This window comes from Monodon monoceros, unplaced genomic scaffold, assembly GCF_005190385.1.
Source record: "Monodon monoceros isolate NGI ecotype Baffin Bay Population unplaced genomic scaffold, NGI_Narwhal_1 Super_Scaffold_21, whole genome shotgun sequence".
Taxonomy (NCBI): Eukaryota; Metazoa; Chordata; class Mammalia; order Artiodactyla; family Monodontidae; genus Monodon; species Monodon monoceros.
The window spans coordinates 90,680,996-90,694,589 of NW_021703778.1; the positions used below are offsets into that span (position 1 = coordinate 90,680,996).

Consider the following 13,594-nt stretch of genomic DNA (forward strand, 5'->3'; position numbering starts at 1 on the left):
GAGACCTATGGTCATTGACTACAGATTGTCTTTATACAGAAAGTAACATTAGAACTAGAGTTTTGTAGCCTTGACATTTAAGACTGTGCTTTGAAAAGCAAATTAATATGGTCATTTGTAAATATCAGAACCAAATAGACTCATGAGATAGGGACTCTTTGCCCAAATAGTTTAGTAAGTTTGTTTAGTAAGGGAGCTAAGGTGTGCATGTATACAGTTAATAGACTGTAAAATCATATAAGTGCCATGCTTTCCATAAATAACCATACAGATGTTCAAAGAAGAGAATAGTCTTAGCTAAGAATAATCTAAAAGTGTTTCCTGGAACAGTGTATTTCACTCATTTTGTCTTTGAAGGATTTCATTTCAGCTTGGTGAGACTTTTCTTTCAGAGATGTTATTCATAGGATAAGGGCAAGACAGCATCCATAAAGGCATAGCAGTAATTAGAGAGTGCAAAGCAGTTCAGTCCAGGACCATATATGGATACAGGTAGGTAAGTTTGGGTATGATTTGAAGGCAGACACTTTACCATGGATATCAAGCTTAGCCAGGGGACCTAAAGGGGGATCATAGTCCAGTTGCAGGATAATCAGGATTAAAGAGCCAGAGTTCAGGGTATGGACCAGGCCAATCAATGGTGAATTGCTCTAACATCATGTATTAATCCTTTGAAATGGCAGTAAGAGCATGTGGTTGGAGGAGTTTTAAAGAGCTCTTCACGTGAATATTGGGATGGATCTGAGAGGAAGTTAAGAGACATTTTCAGGGTATTCTTAATTTGTGTCGAGTATAGGGAAGTAGTAAAATTGGAAAAGTAGCTTGAAGCTAGATGAAAAAGGTCTTTGAATCTCTTGTTGAGGAATTTAGACTTCATTGGATTTTGGAAAGCTATTGCGGGATAACAACATAATCAGAGTGATGTTTTGGAAATACTGATCTGGAAGTAGCTGCAAAGATGGATCAGAGGGAGAAGTACCTGGAGGTGGGAAGCCAGATTAGGCAGCAGTAGTCTGGGTGTGTGAGCATACATGTGAATGTACTTAATGCCACTGAATTTTCTACTTACAAATGATTAAAGTGGTAAATTTTATGTTATGTATATTTTACAACAGTAAAAATCTAATCAGACACTTTTTTTTTTTTTTTTTCCTTATGCGGGCCTCTCACTGTTGTGGCGTCTCCCGCTGCGGAGCACAGGCTCCGGACGCGCAGGCTCAGCAGCCATGGCTCACGGGCCCACCCGCTCCGCGGCATGTGGGATCTTCCTGGACCGGGGCACGAACCCATGTCCCCTGCATCGGCAGGCGGACTCCCAACCACTGCGCCACCAGGGAAGCCCTAATCAGACACTTTAAAAATATTCCTTGACTCTCCAGATATCATCGTAAGACTTCTTCTTGTGGAGATATGTCATGAACTTCATGCACCTCCTACTTTAGCCTTGTGGAAATAAGAAAGTGCTATTTCATGGTTGCTATTTCAACTATCAATGGTGATATGCTACAGAGGTGATTCTGGGAGAATCAGACTATAGGATTGATGTGTACTTGGTGTCACGGGGGGCACATTGAGCATTGTAAGACCATACAAGTAACTCTGACCTTTCCTGGACAAATTGGTTTTGACTTCATGTTATTATGCAGCCCAGATACTGAGGAATTATTTTAAAAAGTAGTTCCTTTTGGGCTTCCCTGGTGGCGCAGTGGTTGAGAGTCCGCCTGCCGATGCAGGGGACACGGGTTCGTGCCCCGGTCCGGGAAGATCCCACGTGACGCGGAGCGGCTGGGCCCGTGAGCCGTGGCCACTGAGCCTGCGCGTCCGGAGCCTGTGCTCCGCAACCGGAGAGGCCACAACGGTGAGAGGCCCGCGTACCGCAAAAAAAAAAAAAAAAAAAAAAAAAAAAGAAAGTAGTTCCTTTTGAATCACCCAGTATTTCTTTGTAGTCATACCTTCATACCGCCTTAATTAGGACCATTTTTATTATCAGCTAAATTAAGTAGAGCATAATATCAATTTTTAAAAATAAATTTATTTTATTATTATTTTTATTTTTGGCTGCACTGGGTCTTTGTTTTTGGCACGCGGGCTTCCTCTAGTTGCGGCAAGCGGGGGCTACTCTTCGTTGCAGTGCGTGAGCTTCTCATTGCGGTGGCTTCTCTTGTTGCGGAGCACGGGCTCTAGGCGCGCGGCCTTCAGTAGTTGTGGCACGCAGGATCAGTAGTTGCGGCTCGCGGGCTCTAGAGCACAGGGTCAGTAGAGGCACACGGGCTTAGTTGCTCCACGGCATGTGGGATCTTCCCGCACCAGGGCTCAAACCTGTGTCCCCTGAATTGGCAGGTGGATTCTTAACCACTACGCCGCCAGGGAAGCCCGAGAATAATATCAGTTATTTTGTAATAAAATCTTAGGAGAGTGCCAAGCAACAATTTTTTTTCATTTTTTCATTCAACTATAGATGATTTACAATATTGTGTTAGTTTCAGGTGTACAGCATAGTGGTTCAGTTTCACACACACACACACACACACACACACAATAAATCCTGGTTATCTATTTTAATTTAGTGGTGTGTATCTGTTAATCCCATACTCCAAACTTATCCACCTCCCCCCTTTCCCCTTTGGTAACCATAAATTTGTTTTCTATGTCCCTTGCCCCTTTGGTAACCATAAGTTTGTTTTCTGTGTCTGTGAGTCTGTTTCTGTTTTGTAAATAAGTTCATTTGTATTATTTTTTAGATTCCATGTGTAAGTGATGGCATATAATATTTGTCTTTCTCTATTTGACTTCACTAGTATGATAATCTCTAGGTCCATCCATGTTGCTGCAAATAGCAATATTTCACTCTTTCTGGCTGAATAATATTCCATTGTTTATGTATACTACATCTTCTTTTTTTTTTTTTGCGGTACGCAGGCCTCGCACTGCTGTGACCTCTCCCGTTGCGGATCACAGGCTCCAGATGCGCAGGCTCAGTGGCCATGGCTCACGGGCCCAGCCGCTCCGCGGCATGTGGGATCTTCCCGGACCGGGGCACGAACCCATGTTACCTGCATCGGCAGGTGGACTCTCAACCACTGCGCCACCAGTGAAGCCCCGAATCTTCTTTATCCATTGATCTGTTGCTTCCATGTCTTGGCTATTATAAATAGTGCTACTATGAACATTGGGGTGCATGTATCTTTTCGAATTAGAATTTTTGTCTTTTCTGGATATATGCCAAGTGTGGGATTGCTGGATCATATGGTAACTTTATTTTTAGTTTTTTAAGGAACCTCCATCCAACAGTGTAGGAGGGTTCCCTTTTCTCCACACCCTCTCCAGCATTTCTTATTTGTAGACTTTTTGATGATGGCCATTCTGATGGGTATGAGGTGATACCTCATTGTAGTTTTGATTTGCATTTCTCTGATAATTATTAGCATTGTTGAGCATCTTTTCGTGTTCCTGTTGGCCATCTGTATGCCTTCTTTAGAGAAATGTCTATTTAGGTCTTCCAAGCAGCAATTTTATATGCTTTAATTTGTGTGTATGTGTATCAAGATGAATTATATGTATTCTCTAAGGTAGTTTTGCTTTATTTTTAAAACCAAGGTTCTTTGAAATCTTCTGGAATGGGTACCTGTTAGGTCTCATTTTGAAAATGAGAATTTATTGAAGTCCTTTATAAAAGACTTTTATTAAAAAAGTCTTTTATAAAGATTTTTATAAAAAGTACTTAAAGTTTTTTTTTTTTTTTAGTTAGTTTTGGCTGTGTTGGGTCTTAAAGGCTGCGTGCGGGCTTTATTTTTAGTTGCGGCAAGCAGGGGCTACTCTTCCTTGCATTGTGTGGGCTTCTCATTGCAGTGGCCTCTCTTGTTGTGGAGCATGAGCTCTAGGTGCGCGGGCTTCAGTAGCTGTGGCTCACGGGCTCTAGAGTGCATGCAGGCTCAGTAGTTGTGGCACGTGGAGCTGCATGTGGGTTCTTCCCGGACCAGGGCTCGAACCCATATCCCCTGCATTGGCAGGCGGATTCTCAACCACTGCACCACCAGGGAAGCCCTAAAGTATTTTTTAACCTCTTTTTTCTTTAACTGTTCCCAAGATTGATATTTTGTATACCATGAAATTCACCTCATTTAAATGTACAATTCAGTGATTTTTAGCAAAATTACAAAATTGTGCAAACGTCACCACAATGTGGATTTACATTTCTACCTCCCCTAAAAAAGATCTCTAGTATCCATTGGTAGTCACTCCCCCTTTGTACCCCCAGTGAACCACTGATCTACCTTTTGTCTCTATAGATTTCCTTTTCTGGGTATTTCATATAAATGGAATTCTACAGTATGTGGTCTTTTGTGTCTGACTTCTTTTACTTAACATAAAATTTTGAGGTTCATTCATGTTATTGCATGTATCAATTGTTTATTCCTTTTTATTGCTGAATAGTATTCCATTGTCCAGACATGCCATATTTTATTTATCCATTCACCATTTGATGGACATTTAGATTATTTCACTTTTTGACTATTATGAATAATACTGCTGTGAACATTCACATAAAAGGCTTTGAGTGGTGGACATGTGTTTTTATTTCTCTTGAATAGATAACTGGGAGAGGAAGTGCTAGGTCATATGGTAACTATATTCAAATTTGCAAGCAACTACCAAACTTGTCTATAGTGGCTATAATATTTTACATTTTCACCAGCAATGTATGAGGGTTTCAGTTCCACATCTTCCCCCAACAATTGTTTTTGTCTTTTTACTGTAGCTGTTCTAGTGGGTATAAAGTGGTATCCCTCTGTAATTTTAATTTGCAATTTTTGATGTTGAGCATCTCCATGTGCCTGTTAAGCCATTTGTATATCTTCTTTGGTAAAATGTCTGTTCAAAGTCTTTTGCCCAGTTTTTAGTTATCTTCTTACTGAGTTGTAAGAGTTCTTTATAAATACATATCTAAAGTCATGAGGATTTTTTTTTTTCTTGTAGAAGTTTTATATTTTGGGGTTTTACACCTGGGTCTCTGATCCATTTTGAGTTAATTTTTGTGCATGGTATGAGGTAATGGTTTAAGTTCAACTTTTTTTTTTTTTAAAGTGAGAAAAGGACCTATTTCATTGGTCACTGTGCAGATTTTTTTTTAAATTAATTAATTTATTTATTTTTGGCTGTGTTGGGTCTTCGTTTCTGTGCGAGGGCTTTCTCTAGTTGCGGCAATCGGGGGCCGCTCTTCATCGCGTTGTGCGGGCCTCTCACTATCGTGGCCTCTCTTGTTGTGGAGCACAGGCTCCAGATGTGCAGGCTCAGTAGTTGTGGCTCACGGGCCTAGTTGCTTCGCGGCATGTGGGATCTTCCCAGACCAGGGATTGAACCTGTGTCTCCTGCGTTGGCAGGAGGATTCTTAACCACTGTGCCACCAGGGAAGCCCCTAAATTCAACTTTTATATGTGTTATATATTCAGTTGTCCAGCACAGTTTGTTGAAGACTGTCCTTTCCCCCATTGAAATTGCCTTGGCACCTTCATTGAAAATTAATTGACCATAAATGTAAGGGTTTATTTCTGGATATTTCAGGTCTATTTCATTGGTCTGTGTGGTTATCCTTATGCCAGTACCACACTGTCCTGGTGACTGTAGCTTTATGATATATTTAAAATCAGAAAGTATAAGTGAGTAAGCCCTGTACTTTTTCAAAATTATTTTGACTATTCTAATTCCTTTGTGTGTCCATATAAATTTAATAATCAGCTTGTCAATTTTTGGGGAAAAAAAAGCCTACTAGGAGTTTAATAGGGATTATGTTGAATCTGTGGCTGAATTGGGAGAGAATTTTTAACATTCTCTTAAGGAGAAAGATTGTATTAGGAAATTTTTAAAATCTGTAATAAAAAGAGAAGACAACTCGAGATAAAGATATTCTGGTTTCCTTTAAAGATTATACCTTAATTTATTAGATTATGAACTTTTACAAGTAATTTACTATTTATTGAGTACTCACTGTATGTCAGATGGTGGGCTAATTGCTCTGTGTTGTCCCATTATTTAATCTTGGCTCAGCCCCTTAACTCTTTAAAGATAACCAGTTACAAGGTAGAAGATGTTACATAAAAGACAGTTGGGGGGAAGGTTGTTAACACTGATTGATTCTCTAGTGAAGATGTTCTTAGTCTAACATTGTCCTTAACAACATAAGGTAGCAAAGAGAATGCTCAGGTTTCTCACCCTCACTTTTATTCTCTTTGTTCCAGTTTTTTAAATCATCTCTAAATCTTTATACTTTATGACATGTTTATAAGGGATTGTAAAATACTCTGCCAGTATATCTGTTCCCTTGTAAGTGGACTACCTCACACATATGTATGAATGTAAATACAAAGTGAAAAAGGGAGCAGCTGTTTTGAAGGGTGATGCTGAGAACATGTGCTCCTCTATGAGGTGTACGACAGTGAACCTGTGGTACAGATTTAGATAGTTGTGAGTAATTATTAATTGTAAGATGAAAGAGAATTGAGTATATATTTTAAGGCACCGCTTCAAAAAAGTATCAAGAATTTTCATTGTGACATGTGACAGTATTTCTATAGTTTGGTGTTTTTCTCATCCTTTTAACTTCTGCATTTGCATTAGGAGGCAATGCCTAACAAGAACTTCATCATGGTCTTTCTGTAGACTGCTGTATTTTCTTCTTGTGTCTAGAAGGTCTGATTTCTCTTCATATTGATAGCAAGCAGGCAAAATAAAGGGAGAATGAATAGCATTTCATCTTTCACTACTTATCTCCATTCTGCAGCCGTGCAGTCGGAAACCCTTGTGCATGAAGACAGATTTGTTCTATGGCCTCGGAGTTGGGTGCCGGGGACGATGGCGGCTTCACTGAGCTGGCAAAGCCCCTCTATCTTCAGTACCTGGAGAGGGCCCTCCGGTTGGACCATTTCCTGCGACAAACGTCAGCCATCTTCAACAGGAATATTTCTAGGTATGGTATCCCATCTTCCCAATATAACGTTTCACCACATTTCTGATTCCCATCATTCCTGTAGATTTTATGGTTAAAGTATCTTTTATGGGTTTTGGGATGTTTGATTTTTTTTTTCCTTCTTTCTTTCAAATAAAATACAGTCAGCTTAATCAGAGGATCAGTTTCTTCTGTAAAGTGTTCAGTCTACTAACCATAAATTATAATATTTTGCTGGGTCAGCTGTTATTGTGGATTCACCATTCTTCAATTTATAGTGATGAAAGTGAAGATGGACTGGATGACAATAATCCTTTATTACCCCAATCTGGGGATCCCTTGATACAAGTTAAGGAAGAACCTCCAAATTCATTGCTTGGTGAGACTTCTGGAGCAAGTAGTTCTGGAATGTTAAACACATATTCATTGAATGGAGTTCTACAGTCAGGTCAGTGTGGTGTGAGATCCCTCTTTGGACTATCAGTTCTTTGGGGGCAAGTGTCCTTTCATTTTTTTATTCTTTATGTTTCTTTACACAGAAACAAAATCTGACAAAGGGAATTTATATAACTTCTCTAAGTTGAAGAAAAGCAGAAAGTGGCTAAAGGTAAGAGATAAGGCAGAATGTTTATAATTCAAATAACCTACTAAAATTACAAATAGAAGGAGAGGTTACTGACTAATTATGGCACATTGGCAGAGATTTTCCTAGACATGAGTCTTTTATTCTGGGTGTGGTTTTTTAAGAGATTATAGAGAAAAATCTAGAGGACTCAACGAAGTTCATTTTAGCAAACATTTTTGGGAATGAAGCCCTATACTGAGCAAGGGAGTACAGAAATAGATAAGATCCTTGCTCTCACTGGTTTGTAATCAGGATTATTAATCTGTTTTTTTTTTATTAGTTACTGAGTAGTTCCTTCATTCAACAGGTGTTGATTGGCACATACTGCCTTGGGAGATACTATTGTAGATAGATAGGGTTCCTGCCTGAGGAGCTTACATTCTAATGTAGGGAGGCAGTGAGTAAGCCTGTAAATAAGAAATAAATACAGTTTCTTTAAAGAGGTAACATTTCAACTGATTGCTGAATGATCAGAAGGAACTATGTGAAGGTTTAAGATAAGAGCATTTCAGTCAGAAGGAACAATGGCAGAAGTCCTGAGAAAGGAAGCAACTTGGTATGTTTGGGGAAGAAAGGAGGTTGGTATAGCTGGAGCACAGTAAATAAGAGGATAGTAGAAACTGAGGTTATTAGCTGATCACGTTGGGCCTTGTACACTATGTTACGGAATTTGTATTTTAACTCTTGTACAGTGCTAAGCAGTTGGAGTGTTTGTAAGCAAGGCAGTGACAATCTCATTTATACTCTTACAAGATTACTGTCATTAGCTAGACTGAATTGTTAGCATTTCTTTTATTGAAACTAATTATTTCTCTATTTTATACTTTTCTTATGAAGAGCTCAAAGTAGTTTAAAGGTAGTCTATTATTTTTATCACTAGCCCCTTTAAAACGCTCATGTGGAAAAGGCCTGATTAGCTTCACATCAATGAGGTTTTAAACTGTTGGGAATGCAGTAACCTTATGCTTGGCCATCACATTTTAAAAAATTGAGATGTAATTCACATGCCATAAAATCTACCCTTTTAAAGTGTATAATAATTTTTAGTAGTTTCATAAAGTTAATACAGCCATTACCACTATCTAATTCCAGAACATTTTCAACACTCCAGGAAGAAACTCTGTTCATTAACAGTCACCCTTTCTCTATTTTCCCCAGCCCTTGGGAGCCACTAACCTGTTTGCTGTCTCTGTGGATTTGCCTATCCTGGACATTTCATATAAATGAAAACATAAAATATGGCCTTTTATGTCTGGCTTCTTTTAGCATAATGTTTTCAAGGTTCATTCATGTTGTGGCACATGTTGGTACTACTTCCTTCATTTTAATGGCTGAATAATTCTTCATTATCTGGATAATACCACATTTTGTTTATCCATTCATCAGTTAATGGATTTTGGGGTTGTTTCCCCTTTATTAGGCATCACAGCTTGCTTTCTATATTATACCTTTATGCCCTATAGTAGCTTTTTAGGTTTTGTTTAGTTTTTTGCCTTGGTATTTGACATTTATTTAAATTATCTTGTGTGTAGCGTATGTACTAAATGAAATTTAGCCTTGTTGCTGTTGATAGCATTTCTCATGTTTTGGCGCTCTTTCATTCGTGACTACTAGGTTTAATTGATATGTTTTTGTTTTTTAGATGAATTGGTAAAGAATAGTATAAGGGAAATTGGAATGACTATCCTCCAGCTGTTTTTGTCATTGTTTTGGGATCTGGAAAAAACCCTTGGATTATAAAAGGAATTGCTTCATATCAGAGGTTCCATTTCCATTTCCTCCCTTTTTCAGAGCATTCTGCTAAGTGATGAATCCAGTGAGGCAGATTCTCAGAGTGAAGACAATGATGAAGAAGAAGAAGAAGAAGAAGAAGAACTCAATCTCAGCAGAGAAGAACTTCATAATATGTTGCGACTGCACAAATATAAGAAACTTCACCAGAATAAGTATAGTAAAGACAAGGAGGTAAGGGTTTCAGGAGAAATCTCAGATTTTCATGCTGGGTATTTACCCTCTGGTTTATATTAATTGAAAATACATCATTTTAACTTTATATTTAGATGGTGGTTGTGGTTGTTCTGATAATTGAAATATACTTCACATACCAAAAAAATTCAGCCTTTTAATGTACACAGTTCAGTTGGTTTTAGTATATTCATAGAGTTTGTAACTATCATCACTTTCTAATTTCGGAACATTTTCTCACCCCAAAAAGAAATCTCATTTCTCTTAGCTCTTGCCCCTCATTCTCTTTCTTTCTTTTTTTTTTTTTTTTTTAATTTTTTACATTTTAAAATTTTTTGCCATGTGGCTTGCAGAATCTCAGTTCCCCTACCAGGGATTGAACCTGGGCCACAGCAGTGAATGTCTGGAATCCTAACCACTAGGCCAGCAGGGAACTCCCCCCCATCATTCTCTTCATTCCCCTCAGCCCCAGACAGTCATCAGTCCACCATTTGTCTCTATAAATGTGCCCATTCTAGACACTTCATACAAATGGAACAACATGTATCCAGCTTCTCTCACTTAGCATAAGGTTTTCAGGGTTCATTCATGTTGTAGCATGTATTAGTACCTCATTCCAATTTATTACCAAATAATATTCCATTGTATGGACATAGTGCGTTTTATTTATCCATGCAACATTTGATGAACTAATTGGATTGCTTCTACTTTTTGGGTTTTATGGATTGTAGCTATGAATAGTGACTTGTTTCACTTTTTGGCTCGTATGAATAATGCTGCCCTGAAGATTTGTGTGCAGATTTTCGGTGTGGACAGGTATTTTTATTTCTCTTGGGTATATACCAAGGAAAAGAATTGCTGGGTCATATGATAACACTATGCTTACCCTTTGGGGGAACTGTCAGGCTGTTTTCCAAAGCAGCTGCACCATTTAAAATTCTTGTGGTTGCTTTTTAATGCAGTTGTTCTTTGGAAGTGTTCCTATCTTGGAAAAACTCCCTTTCTTCACATACTAACATTAGATTGATGATAGTTTTATGTGGCAACTATTTGAATGGTGTTACAAATGCCTTCTGATTTTTGTCAGGAGTGTAGCACTTTGCACATAATGAGCAATAGAATATTTGAAGACCTAAAACTTTCCAGCAATTAGTTAAGGTCCAAAGTCAGTTCAGAAAGCTTTGAATAATATGCTAAAAGTTATAAACCTGTAGAAGTAATAAATAGTAAGATGTATGAAGATGTATGACTTTTGACTTAGACAAGGAGTTCCTTTTTAAAGTATAGTGCTAAGCCAGTTGGTGCTCAAAATACTTGGTCTTCTTAAAATTGAAGTAAAAGCCACATGTGGGAAAGTCCACAGATTTTAAGTTTACAGCTGTGTGAATGCTTTAACAGAGGACCTTGTAATAGTTCTCCATGTCACTCTTCTATCCTAGTTTCAGTCTTGAACAACTCATTTGCCTGTAATTCAGGAAAGAGATTCTGCAGTGGACTACCTAATTTTATTTATCTTCGTATTTACCCGTTAGTAATAGGTCAGACAAAATTTGAGCTTTGGAGGTCAATTTGAATGAAATGTTTGAAAAGATTAAGTACTCTCTGGACAGAAAAAAAATAGATTATTCATATGTTAGAATTCTGGTAACAAAGACACTGTGTATAATATTGTCAGACTCTTAGTGGGAAATGAAGAGAGAAGACTTCAAAGATTGAAGAATTGTCATGGCTGGGGACTATTCAAACTAAATATAAGACTAAGAGCTGGGAAAGCAGGCATTAGAAACCTTAGTAAATCTGGGGACCTATCGGTAGTAGAAGTATGGTTTATTTCTTGTTGATGAATTGAAGAGGAGACCTTTCTGCAATGATAAATATGTGTCAGGACAAAGTAAATATTCTGGTGGAGAATCAGAATCATGAAGGGTTTTTTTTTTTTTTTTGAAGGGTTTTTTTTTTTATTTGTTTTTTTAAGTCATTTTCAACAACTTTCCATGTGCATAGCCAATGAACCCATTTTGTTCTGAAGTTAAGGAAATAATTCACTTCGATGTATTAAACGTTTATTGGTCTCTTTGTGGGAAGGATACTGTATGTAGGAATTATGGTTTTTCTCTGGATCAGCTTTCTTTAGTAAAGATAATTTGAAGGCTGTGCTGTAGGAAAGACAGGCCCTTCTAAACATCACTGTCTTTGCCTACTTCAGTTGCAGCAATACCAATACTACAGTGCAGGACTGCTCTCCACATATGACCCTTTCTATGAGCAACAACGGCACCTTCTTGGACCCAAAAAAAAGAAATTCAAGGAAGAAAAGAAACTTAAAGGTGAGGATATTGACCAGCCTTCTACCTTTACTCATTCTTAGTTCCAGGTACGTTTGGGCTTTGAACATAATCCATGAAGTAGAAATTTGCTTTATCTGAAAAACCCTAGTCTCCCTTATCCGATTACTAGTTGTAAATAGTATTAAATTTATTTTGTATTTGGTTTATGATCTATTCTAGAATTATGAAGACATGAGAACTATAGATTCTTTGCCAGAGATTTAAGCCAATTAGGTTATTCCTTTTTTTCTTCTACATACTCTCCAAATATTGAAAATGTTCTGGGACAGAAAGAAGTTAGTTATACACAGGGAAGTATGAAGAGTCACCTGAAGTATTTGGAATAAGTTATCATTGTTGCTGTATGTAGTGATTTAAAATAGACACCTCCTGATGATCTTCTGTAGTGCTTGTTTGCACGTTTGCCAGGAAATGTCTTTTCCTCTCTGAGTTCCAAGCAGCTGGAAGTCAGGAAGGAAATAGGAAAGGAAAGTTTTAGACTATCTGTACTAGGCAGATTTTATTCCCCTAAAGGCATGAACTCTGTACAGAAACACTCTTTTCAGCCTTCTTCCCTTATTTCTTCCACATCCTCCTTGTTTATCTCAGTATTTTCTCATCCTTCCACCCTCCCTCTCAAACTAGATTTTTGTTTCATGTGCAGTTTTCTTTTCACAGGTCTTAGTGTCATATCAGTTAATGCATTTTTTTTCTTTCTCTGTTTTTTTTCTTTAGTCACCTTACATTGCTACCAAGTAGGAAAGTTTCCTTCCTCTGATCATGACTTGAGCTCATGATACTTCATAAGCCTCCTTTCCTATTGTTGGATTCAAAAGAAATACAGTTCTTAGGTTCTCTTCTATTTCTCTTTCATGTAAACAGAGGGAGTATCCAGTGTTCTTTTTTGAGGTAGTGTTAGCTTCTTCTTGGAATATTCATGGACCTGAATAGATAAAAGGAAAAACATTGCCAGTCTCAGTGGAATGAGAAAAGAACCTTGATTTTTCTTAAAGTGATGAGGTTGTTTTGTGACTTTCTCCTGTGGAAGGGAAGAAATGCAACCTTCTGAGAGTCTGTTTCCTTTGCAGCTAAGTTGAAAAAAGTGAAGAAAAAAAGGCGAAGAGATGAAGAGCTTTCCTCTGAAGAATCCCCTCGTCGCCACCACCACCAGACCAAAGTCTTTGCCAAGTTCTCTCATGATGCACCTCCTCCTGGCACCAAGAAGAAGCACTTATCCATTGAGCAGCTCAATGCCCGTCGCAGGAAAGTATGGCTCAGCATTGTGAAAAAGGAACTACCAAAGGTAAGTGAGTGCCTCCAGATAGAATGTTTTCTCTGCCTGCCCTCCAGAGAGAAGCTGTGAGAGGTAGATACCTTCACACGGTTCAGAAAGAAAACTAATCTTTTGGAATTAGGAAAATCCTGAATAGTACTCTCTTCAGTTAACTGATTTTCTAGAATTTGATCAAAATACATGAGATAATTGTTGTGTTATGCTCCCGGGCCAAAAAAATGGAGGGAAACCTCTTTGAGGAATGCAGTTTTCTTACATAAAGAAATAGAAATTTGACAGCAAATTGATAGGTCATAATGCAGGAAATTAAAATAAAATGATGGACGTGTGTTTCTTAGACTTTATAAACATTTGGATGTTACTGAATAATCACAGGTATTAGAAGAAAATGTGAATGATTTAGGAAAAACATATATAAGAATTCATTTTGCTCTTTTAAT

At 38.0% G+C, this 13,594-nt stretch overlaps 1 protein-coding gene across 3 annotated transcripts in view; it reads left to right on the top strand.

The window, feature by feature from the left end:
• INO80 (INO80 complex ATPase subunit) overlaps positions 1-13,594 on the top strand; it is a 129,806-nt gene that overhangs the window by 20,825 nt on the left and 95,387 nt on the right. For 2 of the 3 annotated variants that reach the window (XR_003795805.1, XM_029236943.1), the window contains exons 1-6: positions 6,777-6,964; positions 7,222-7,391; positions 7,483-7,550; positions 9,360-9,533; positions 11,740-11,860; positions 12,949-13,163. Coding sequence is in view for 2 of the 3 variants with exons in the window: in XM_029236943.1 (XP_029092776.1) it covers positions 6,822-6,964; positions 7,222-7,391; positions 7,483-7,550; positions 9,360-9,533; positions 11,740-11,860; positions 12,949-13,163 (891 nt within the window). In the remaining variant the exon portion in view is untranslated. Of the gene's footprint in view, positions 1-6,776; positions 6,965-7,221; positions 7,392-7,482; positions 7,551-9,359; positions 9,534-11,739; positions 11,861-12,948; positions 13,164-13,594 lie in introns of those variants that run through there. The other variant, XM_029236942.1, reaches the window with a different exon arrangement.